A 10,640-nucleotide genomic window follows, 5' to 3' on the forward strand; every position below is an offset into this window, starting at 1 on the left:
CTCTTTTTCTTTTTTTTTTTTTTTTTTTTTTCCTTCTTTCTTTCTTTTGCTTTTCAACCTCTGGCTGGCTCCTAATTAGGCCTCTTTCTTTGTCTTCAAATTCAAAGAAATAATCCTATCAAAAGGAGGCATGGAGCCAAAACCTTTGGCAACAAATGCAAATGGTCCTTCCCCTGAAATAACAAAAATTACAGCAATGGAATTATTGTACTAGTTTAGTTGGTAAAAAAAAAAAACAAAACAAAACAAACAAAAACTACAGGGAATTACACAAAAAAAAAAGCACATGGTTGACAACGATGCAATTGTTTTCTTGGTGAGTCACAAATCAAACCAAACGCAACATCCAAAATCCAAACGGGACCATTTGGCCCATCTTCTTTAAAGGAAACACCAACACTTCGGAGTTTAAGCAAAACATGTTTGAAAAAAATTAACTCTCTTTAAGACTAATACTCTATTACCACTTCATAACAGAGACAAAAACAATTATGCCAATTAGTCATTACAATCAATTACAGATATTTGGACCAAGTCATTAATTAAAAAAAAAAACCCGCCATCGTAAAAGTAAAACCCACGGACAAGACAAGAGCCAAACGACAAACGACACCACAGAAACTTACAGTGGAAACGGCAGAGGAAATAGACAAATAGCCAGTACTGGAAGAATTCGCCGTCGACGGAAACGACGAGCCAGAGCTCGCCGGCGTACCAGACCCACCGGAACCAGAACCGGAACTCGACGTCGTGTTCCCGACGGAGGTGGTGGAGCTCGTGGAGATCCCGAGCGAATACACCGGAGTCCTGTCGGGCTTGAAAAGCCCGTAATTCCTCTCCGACGTCGGACCTGGCTTCATATTCTCGTTGAACAGAGCGAAGACGTAGATATTGAGATCGCAATTCGGCCTCATCGGCGTCCCTTTCCTCTGGCATATTGTCTTGATTAGGTTCCCGTTGTACTTCTTGGCGTTATCCGGCGTCGCTCCGGCCTCGTCTGCGTCTCCCTTCGACGGCCATCCGGTCTCAGAGATGTGCACCGGAAGCTTATTGTATCCGACGGCGTCCAAGGCCGAGTGAACCGCGTCGATCTGCGCGAACAGCATGTTGTCGTAGTGGAAATTCGTCGCCGGATCTAGAACCCCCTGGTTCGGCTGAAAAAGCACGAAATCGAGCGAGACTTGCTTCGGATTCCCTTTGTAAGCGAAATAAGGATAAGCATTGATCAGAAATGGAGATCCGGTCTTGAGATGGAAGCTCAAGATCGGAGTAATGCAGTTGATCAGGTCACGGCGGAACTTTCCAGAAGAAGGAGGATAAGAAGATTCTAGAATCGCGAGAGAGTGAGCTGTGGTGACGGTGATTTGCTTGTCGAGGCCGAGGTCGACGAGGGAGGCGTGGACGCTCTGCATCGCCGGAAGGAGGTTTCCCGAGAGGGAGGTGTCGTTGAAGGTGAGGACCTCGTTGCCGACGAAGATAGCGGTGATCTTCGTCGCCGGGAGGTGGACCTGGACATTGGACTTGATCCAGGATTGGGCCTGGGCCGGGTCCTGGATCTTGGACAGGTACTCGTTGCCCAGGCACACCATGAACTCCACTCCCGTGTTGGCGAACGCACGGAGGACCTTCGGATCGGCGTCGTAGAGCTTGACTTTCGTCGCGCCGATGGATTTGACTAACTGAACGGCGTCGTCTGGAGATGGGAGGTTGTTTGCTATTTGGCCGTAGTTTACTCCCAGTGGAGTTACCATTACAGGAAACCATAAAGCTGCAATTTTTTTTTTAAATAAGACCCAGAAATTTAAAGTACTGTAAATGAGAGAGAAAATAGTGAGAGTAGAGTAAAATACCTGAGACGAAGAAGAAGAGAAGTGGGTAGAGTCTAGTGGACTCCATTGGAGGAAGAAAATGTGAAGCTTTTCTTCTGCAATGTATCAGCAATTCCCAGAAAGGGAAACTGAAGTTTAAGCTTTTTTGGGGCTCGAAATGGCGTTCCCGAAGCGTTACGCAATGGAAAGTTAATAGTGTGTTTAGAGAGAGAGAGAGAGATCAGTTCAGAGTCTCCCAGCTGAGGTAATCAGAGTAGGATAGATGTAAGCAGTCCACTAACTAAAACAGTAAAAACTACACCGGATTCTTTTTTTTAGAGAGAGAGAGAGAGAGAAGAAAATGATAGGATATGGAGACGGCTCTTTTGATATTTTTCAAGGGTTGTTTTTTATATTATTATATCAGTGATCAGCTTTGGTTGGAATTTTGTTAGTGATTGATATTAGAGGGCTCTACAAAAAGAGTACTCAAATGGGGGCTGGACGTCAATTTAATAGTACGTAAATCTTAGAAAAATTATATAAAAAAACAGTCGTTATAAAAAATAATTAAGTATTTAATAATTATAATTATATAAGTGTTGTTAGTTTTAAAAATAGTGTAATAATATTTAATAAATTGTGATATTTAATTGTTATTGATAGTTAAGATAATTAAAATAGATATGATATGATATTTAAATATATATAATTTTATTTGTTATTAAAATATATTTGTTTAACTTAAAAAAAACACAATTTCTTTGAAACATTAAATTTATAATAATTAATATTTTTTTTATTTTTTTATTTACAATATGTAGTTACAACAAAAATAGAGAGAGCACGGGGAGAGAGAGAGAGAGAGAGAGAGAGAGAGGGGGAGGGAGGGAGATTGAGAGAGTGAGTCTCATAAATTTTGAGTATGAAATTCTTAGATTTCAGGAGAGAGAGAGAGAGAGAGAGATTGGTAGTAAAAAAATAATCACATAATTCAAAAGTTAAAATTATTTTTTATTTTAATTTTAAATTTTTTAAAAATTCTTTAAGAATTATTTTTTATAATTTTTATCAAATATAAATTTTAACTATAAATAATTAAAAAATTAATTTTGAGCTTTAAGAATCACTCCTAAACTGGGCCTAAAGCACAGAATTGTGTGCTGCTGCTTTAAAAGGGAAGTTCATAAATGGTACGATATTGTTTTTGTGAGATTGGGTGTGTTTTTGTGATCAAATTGATCATTGTGATAATTGATTAAAGGGCATTTCAGTGGTGGTGATGGGATTCTATGGAGGTGGGGCCCGGTGGGTCCGAAATGGTATTTCTCCGACAATGTTCACATCATTACCATCCTCTTCTCGGATGCTTCTCTCTCGTTATTATTATTATTTTTTTTAGAGTCTCAGACTCAGAGAGGAGATAAGATTGCAAACTTTACTTGATTTTTATTGGGATTTTTTCTGTGTTTCTTTTTTTTTTTTTAAATATCAGTGTTTTTTATTTATAAAATATTAAATTTATATTAAATTTAATAAAAAATTAAATTAAAAAAATAATATAAATTTAACGATTAAAAAACAGATAATATCGATATTTTTTATAGAAAAATTCTCATTTTTTATTTTACAGTTTTGTACCTTTGGCTTTTTTTTTTCTCTGACATAGAAACAGAGAAGCACAAAAGATATACATGGCATAAATGCGAAGCAAAGCAGTTTTGAGTACCTTTCGGCGACTCTGCCTGATCACGTTGATTATTAATTACTAATTACTCTCTGCATCAACTAGCTTTTACATGGAATTACATGATAATCTTCTCTTTCTATTTTGGCAGGGAAAAAAACACACACTACATGATATTACTCTTTATCTTACGGCAAACCAAAAAGAAACTTGTCCTCGGCCTGTTTATGTTTGAGGGCCTGCCCTTAGGCATCAGTAGTTTCTGTTGTTATTATTTGTTTCTTTTTTAACATGATAGTGATTCAGGACGAGAGTGTTTCATATATATATATATATATTGTTCATTTAACCGATTTAAGTTTAAAATTTGAGTTTTATTACAGTCTAAAATTCTAAAAAATAATCACATCTAATTTTTTTATTACAATAAAAAAATTTCATATAAAATTACATTTTAACTTAAATTAAAAACTCAAATTAACTAATTAAACGAACCATTAAGCACGCCTTTGTCCTTAACTATGAAAAAAAAAAAAAAGCATGCCTTTGTCCTTTGATTTCAATTACATGGTTGACTAATTAATGCATAATATTCTTGTGCTGGTTTCTTTTTAGCTGTAACATCAAATCTTATCCTCAGCAGTTATTAAATAATAAGAAAAAAAAGGTGATTTCTATTAGTATTATAAAATTCAAAAAAGGAAAAAAAATTTATAAATTTCTATTTTTCGATTGTCTGTCAAATGTGTATTAAAAATTATTCATTTTACATATTTTTTATATGATTTTACCCGAATTTAATAATTAAAAATATGCTCTACTTATAAATGGTCCTACCGGAGGATCCCCAAAAGAAATCTGATTCTTCTATAAAATTCAAAACCTGCTTTCAGGCTCATCACTTTGACAAACCCATGAGGTTAGGGTATTTGATACGATAATTCGTGTTATAGTTCGAATCATGATTTGTGATTTGTTATAATATTTTCTTTCACAAAAAATATACATAAATAAAAAATAATTCTGAATCATAATTTTAAATTCGTGAATTAAATATTGTTCACCAATATTGAAGTCCCGTTAATTAACCATAACATCAGTTTGTTTGTACATTTACATCAGCATTATTCTTTTATGAGTTCTGCAATTGATTACCTTGGTTCCTTTGTTATTATTAGTAGATCCACCTTACACCATGATTGCCCTTTTCATAATTTCGCTTTTTACCATCTTTTTTTAAACTACGTTCTTTTTTTCGTTTGTTTGGAAATTGCATAGCCAAACTACTTTTTAAGCAACATTTCCTTTGCATGATCAATTTAACGTATACTTATTGGTATGCTACACAATAAAGTTTGAACTGATATATCCTCCATTATAGGTGGTATTTACTTATTACTGTCAACTAGTTCTCCGTGATGCTACAAGTTGTCAAACTTAGAATTAAATTATATGGTATGCATTTCGTTTTATGTTAGGGAATGGCAATGCATGAAATAACTTAGATCCCGTTTATTTTACCGATTCGAATTTAAAATTTGAGTTTTACTATAATAAAAAAGTTCTCATAAACAATCACATCTAATTTTTTTATTATAGTAAAAAATTCTCATATAAAATTATATATTAACTTAAATCAACGAACTAAATAGATCATTAATAAACAATTAGTATAGAGACAGAAGAAAACAACAGTGGAAATGCCTGTCCATTGGAATATGCTTTCCAAAGTGTAAAGATATATACTGATGCGACGTAACTACCAAAAAATGTTTTGTATACCCAAAAAAACATCTGCTCAAAAAAGAAACAAAAAAGAAATGTAATGCGACAAAATAGTATATAAGTTTCTTATCTGTGAAGGGAAAGTTCAATCAATCACTTTGGCCTCACGAGCTGTAATGCATTTCAACATTCATCTGATCATCTTCATATGTAACTAAGCTTTTTGTATTAAAAGATTATTTTTCTTTTGTGTATGTTTCTTTACTTTCTCTAAGTTAATCATGATTCTATAATTTGTTTATAGAAATTATAAACACTCAGAAATGAACTTCCCATCTGGGATTCCTTGCTTAAGAATTGGATGTTACAAAATTTTCTGAACATAAAGTTGACGGGTTTAAAAAAGTTCTATATTCTCTCCGTATGTAATTGTGCTTTAAATTATTATCTGAAATTATATACCAACTTCAGGCCAAAAAAGGAAAACAATTTGAAAAGAAAAGTTCGTGCCCCTTGGTCCACTCTCATATGATTTAAATAACAATATTATCAACAATATATTAGTATTTTAGATAAATTCTCAATACATCAAACACGAAGCATTGAATCATAGAGATAATGCTTCGTCACCAACTGATAATTTAATTTAAAAAAAAAAAAAAAAAACAGATTTTTTGTGCTTAAGACAGGTTGGAAACCTACAGTAATTTGGAACCAAATAAAAACCAAACCAGATGGATTTTTAAAGCTCGTCATCAGAAGCTTACAAGCTACAACAAGTGGAAGGAGTGCACATCTTATTTACTTGCTCCGAACTTAAAAACGGGCAGAAGGAAGAACTGAAAAAAACTGCATCTTCAGGTATTCACAACTGAAAAAAACTAACATGCGGTTCATCATGTTAGTTTTTTATGTTCGCTACATCAATTTAGAACTGCAAATGCCATTATCCTTGAAAACTTAAATCATTCTTTACTAGAAACAGCGCTCATTTATACACAAAACATCACGCTCACTTGAAACTGGAATCAAGTGAGCAAGGGTCTGTTAATACCCTCTAAGAGGTTAACTTACTATTACTCGTAGACTAGAAAACAACGGTATACAAGGGAGCTTAGGGAGTAGGAACGTTTTCTTTGGAAAGAGGGGCAATCTCTTCCCCTTCAATGCCCGGTTCACTTCCGGCAACTTCCAGGTCCAACAGGAACTTTTCCCATTGTTTAGCCGGTCCCTGCATTAAGCCAACCACATTTTAGCCTCGTGAACAACAGAACCATAAATTCATTATAAATTACTTCCCGATTCAATCAATGCCATAAGCATGGTTTGCAAGTCAAAAATCCTGTGTCAGAGAAGATTCTCAGGTAATCAGAATTCAACTAGTCTATCTTAAGCTGACCTTCCATGAGAGATCCTGGGCCATGCAGTTTTTGATCATCCTGTTTTGGACAGGAGTCCCATGTGTTGCAAGAGCTCTCTTGACAGTTGTTGCCACAGCAGTTACATCAGCTGGATCAATTTTCTCACACTGGAAAGCATCACAAGGGCATTTCTCATTATTTCAAGAAAATTCATAACAAAGCTTTTTTTTTATTATTATTATTTTTTTGCTATTGAGTATTGTCATCAACTTACTTCAACGTTAAAGCTTCCCATGTGGAATCCTGTAAAACCGTCCTTGACAGTGTCAACAAGTCCTCCAGTTGAGCTTGTGCAAGGGATCTGTATCGAAAAGCCGTTCAATTGTTACATCATATTTCAAGGACCAACGGAGGAAGCAATATGGTTATCCCAACAGCTGGTGTAAAAAGAAAGTCAAGAGCCTTACTGTTCCACATCTCATAGCTTGCAGCTGAATAAGACCACATGGTTCGAACCTGCTTGGGATCACGATAAAATCGGACCCAGCCACCATCATGTGAGCTAAGGGGGTGTTGAACTTTGCTATAGCTCTAACCTTGTCAGGATATTTTTTCTCAAGATCTTCAATCATCGTCTCAAGGTACTTTTTGCCAGTTCCCTAGAAGAGAAATCCCATCAAGAAAATCAATTTAATTCTTGCCACTGTAAACATGATATGTGGGAGAAGAAACCATTTAGCGAGATACTCACAAGCATTATTATTTGAACGTTCTCATCAATGATCTGTGGAATAGCAGCTGCTAGAATGTCTGGACCTTTCTGCTCCTCCAGTCTACCTAGGAAACATATGACAGGAATGCTCCTATCCACAGGCAAACCGACTTCGGCTTGAAGCGCTTCCTTCAACACAGGTTTTGCATCCATTACCTGAAATTTAATTCCAGTAAGTAAAGTTCTACTCCAGATACGTAGACACATGTTTACGGTAGAAAAACTCTTAGAAGTTACTTACAGTTGTGATATCATATTTGACACTGAGATATTTGTCGGTGGTTGGATCCCAATCCTGGGCGTCCATGCCATTTACAATACCGCTGATGCCAGTAATACGAATGATGTTGTCCAATTCACAACCTCTGGCTTCTCCTGAAATAAGTTCCTGGGCATAGTACAGGCTCACAGTTACAACCCTGTGTGCTTCCAAAATTCCAGCCTTCATCAAATTGATTTTCCTTCCCTTTACAGGCTTGTCATACCTGCAACATGAAAATATTTAGATGCCGGGCTTTGGCATATAAAGCCCTCATTTTAGCCTGTAATAATTATAACATTTTATTCCTACCCATCCATAAAGTCAAACGAACTCTTGAATCGATCGGGCAAATTGAGAAGTGCAAAGTCAGCAAAGGCAAATCTTCCTTGGTAGGCTATGTTGTGTATACAGAATGCAACCTGACAGAATATTAATATGTAGCAAGCACAACTTCAGTCTCAAGCAATAATCTTCCAGACAAGCCAGAATTTCTAGTGATGCATTTCCATATCAGTCATTACCTTGGCAGATTTGTATATCCCTAAAGGTTGGTATACGGATTTCAAGTAGCACGGAAGAAGAGCAGTGTGCCAGTCGTTGGCAACGAATAGAATATTCTCCCCTGCATTGAGGAAGGAAAGCATGCAACCTTATTATTTGTCTCATTAAAAAGATTGTACGCTTGAGAAAGAGAGAGAGAGATCCATACCATACGGTCCTGAGAAATATTTATTGCTGTTCAAGTTTAGAACCCTTGGGGCCTCCAAAGCAGCCTGAAAATTTTCAAAAATTCGAATAAAATTGAGATGAGAATCAACGCGTAATCTTTTTTCCCCTTATCCACTTAAACTATAGCATCATAATTTATAACCAAGGAAACTAATCATAGATGATAGGCAAGCAGATCATATGCTATTGCCAAATGATTAGTAGCTAGTGACAGTTAAGTTAGAGAACTTTTAATGTGTCACACTCAGCAGTCCGTGAGCCATGTGATTAATGAAAAACCTAATTTATTTGAGGAAAAAAAAAGAACAAAAACGAAAGAACAAGACTAATTATCCAATGGCCTACCAGGCAAAACAAGCTGAAGCGCAACAGGTTGTCCTTGTAATCCACTCCTGTCTTCGGCCCATAAATTTTAGAACCAGTTTTGCCCCACACCTGTATCAACACAGAATCTTTAAACATGTACCACTAGAACAACATTAACCATATATTGCCTCAGAGCCAAGATAAACATAGAAAATAAAGAAAGAAATGACTCAAACCTTCTCAAGGAACCATGGGTGATCAATGAACACACGATCAACTCCTCGCTTGAAGCAGTGGAAAAAGCGAACGGTCTCAATCCTATCACCAACTTTTAGCTGCGTTTCGAAAGCCATTCCATTAATTTAAAAATAAAAATAAAAAAAAATAAAAAAAAAAACTTGCAAGAAAAGGAGAATTGAAAACTGAGTCAAAGAACATACATCAACTAGCACATAAGTGTCCCAAGCATCCTTGTACTGATCATACCGCGGCGAAACGGTCATAACCCGATGCCCGTTAGCCTAAAAAACATGTAAAAACTAAGCAATTAGACTAATCCAATTTGGTAAACCACGAGAGCATGACCAACAAAAGCGACCAACTCACAGCCATTGCCGGTGGCAATCCACCAATGACATCACCAAGTCCACCAGTCTTGCTCCACGGGCCAACCTCGGCTGAAACAAAGACCACAGACATCCCATGTCCACAGACAATCTGGCCAACATTCCTGTCGTTTCGGGGGTCCTCAACCTTCCTCACGGCTTGCCTAGCAACGGCATTGGCAGACTTAATCCTCAGCATATCCAAGTTGTTGAGAGATCTCAAGCCATTGTGAGACATGGCTTGGTTCCTCTGGCTTATTTGGGCCAAACTGTGCTTAGTCTCTGACACACAAGCTCCATGGCTGGAGCTCCGAGATACGATGTGTGAGGAGGTGACGGTCGCCATTTTAATTCAGCCCCAAATTCTAGAAAAATCACAACAAATTCGAATAAATCGCTTGGTGATCAACTAAAGTAATACAAGAAAAGAAAAAAAGAACAAATTAACAATACAAAAGCTTGAGCATTTAGTCGTCAGAGGTCCAAATATTACGAACGAGCAAAGCAACTAAAAAGTATTTAGTAGAGTAGAGATCAGCTACAGAAAACGCAATAATGCTAAAATCAGCAATAATCAGAGAGAATTTCTATTTATTTTCCCTGATTTGAGCTTAAAAATCAAAATCATCAAAGTCCGAGACTTCATCCATCATCATAAATTTTTTTGCTCATACATATAAAACAAACATTCAAAGAAATTGTCTCTGAAACTCAAAACACTAACTTTATTCATCATCTTCATCAACAATTTTTATTTTTTAAAAAACATAAACAATCATTCAAAGAAATTATCTCTGAAATCCATAATCATCATTATCAACAAAATTTTTGTAATAAACAAACATTAAAAGAAAATCTCTGAAACTCAAAATAATAATCTTTATCCACCATTATCATCATCATCACCCTTCCAAAAGAAAAAAATAAACAAAACAAGAACAAAAATCTACACTCCAAAAATCTAGCGAAAACAATTTACAAGAAAAAGAAAAAATCAGAGTAATTTACTCACAGAGAAGCAGAAAGAAAATCTCCTATTCAAGAACAAGAGTGTTCAATAATTGATCGTCTGTGTTCTCTCTCAGACTTGGAGGAAGTTGGTGTGTCGAGTGCTCACGAAATATGTCAGGAGAGTGGCACCTTGTATTTGTACTGGTTTGCCTAGATTGGCGCGCCATGACACGTGGCGAAGAGGTAATGGCCGATCTCCATTTTGCCTAGATTGGCGCGCCATGACACGTGGCGAAGAGGTAATGGCCGATCTCCATTCCGTTTTGACAGGTGCATCAAACGCCTGGTAATTTCGCGGTTGAAAAATCACACGCGTAGGCCCTGCATGGCCCACGTGGCATCGGCGATCGGAATATCGAAGGGCGTTTAATACG

General features: G+C 36.3%; 2 protein-coding genes across 2 annotated transcripts; both read right to left on the reverse strand.

Annotated features, from left to right (window-relative positions):
* Positions 1–9: 9 nt before the first annotated feature.
* LOC21398472 (glucan endo-1,3-beta-glucosidase 10) lies at positions 10–2,191 on the reverse strand. The gene is made up of 3 exons (XM_024168051.1): positions 1,851–2,191; positions 627–1,768; positions 10–173 (listed from the first exon to the last, which is right to left on the reverse strand). Exons 1-3 carry the CDS (start codon positions 1,894–1,896, stop codon positions 102–104), a joined length of 1,260 nt encoding a protein of 419 aa, XP_024023819.1. The 5' UTR covers positions 1,897–2,191; the 3' UTR covers positions 10–101.
* A 3,809-nt stretch (positions 2,192–6,000) lies between these two features.
* On the reverse strand, positions 6,001–10,387 carry LOC21398473 (granule-bound starch synthase 1, chloroplastic/amyloplastic). The gene is made up of 14 exons (XM_010101923.2): positions 10,268–10,387; positions 9,257–9,620; positions 9,091–9,171; positions 8,887–8,985; positions 8,690–8,779; positions 8,325–8,388; positions 8,137–8,237; positions 7,925–8,034; positions 7,595–7,838; positions 7,333–7,509; positions 7,049–7,240; positions 6,856–6,942; positions 6,620–6,748; positions 6,001–6,451 (listed from the first exon to the last, which is right to left on the reverse strand). Exons 2-14 carry the CDS (start codon positions 9,599–9,601, stop codon positions 6,335–6,337), a joined length of 1,836 nt encoding a protein of 611 aa, XP_010100225.1. The 5' UTR covers positions 9,602–9,620; positions 10,268–10,387; the 3' UTR covers positions 6,001–6,334.
* Positions 10,388–10,640: the final 253 nt, after the last annotated feature.

This window comes from Morus notabilis, unplaced genomic scaffold, assembly GCF_000414095.1.
Source record: "Morus notabilis unplaced genomic scaffold, ASM41409v2 Scaffold1388, whole genome shotgun sequence".
Classification (NCBI taxonomy): Eukaryota; Viridiplantae; Streptophyta; class Magnoliopsida; order Rosales; family Moraceae; genus Morus; species Morus notabilis.

Excerpts from the sequence above, each read along its gene's own strand:
- LOC21398472 (XM_024168051.1), bottom strand. The coding sequence starts at position 1,896 with ATGGAGTCCACTAGACTCTACCCACTTCTCTTCTTCTTCGTCTCAG. Across the intron at positions 1,769-1,850 it reads TCTCTTCTTCTTCGTCTCAG|CTTTATGGTTTCCTGTAATG; the intron begins GTATTTTACTCT and ends AAAAAATTGCAG. Across the intron at positions 174-626 it reads TTTCCTCTGCCGTTTCCACT|GGGAAGGACCATTTGCATTT; the intron begins GTAAGTTTCTGT and ends TTGTTATTTCAG.
- LOC21398473 (XM_010101923.2), bottom strand. The coding sequence starts at position 9,601 with ATGGCGACCGTCACCTCCTCACACATCGTATCTCGGAGCTCCAGCCAT. Across the intron at positions 8,780-8,886 it reads ACCCATGGTTCCTTGAGAAG|GTGTGGGGCAAAACTGGTTC; the intron begins GTTTGAGTCATT and ends GTGTTGATACAG. Across the intron at positions 7,510-7,594 it reads TCAAATATGATATCACAACT|GTAATGGATGCAAAACCTGT; the intron begins GTAAGTAACTTC and ends ATTAAATTTCAG.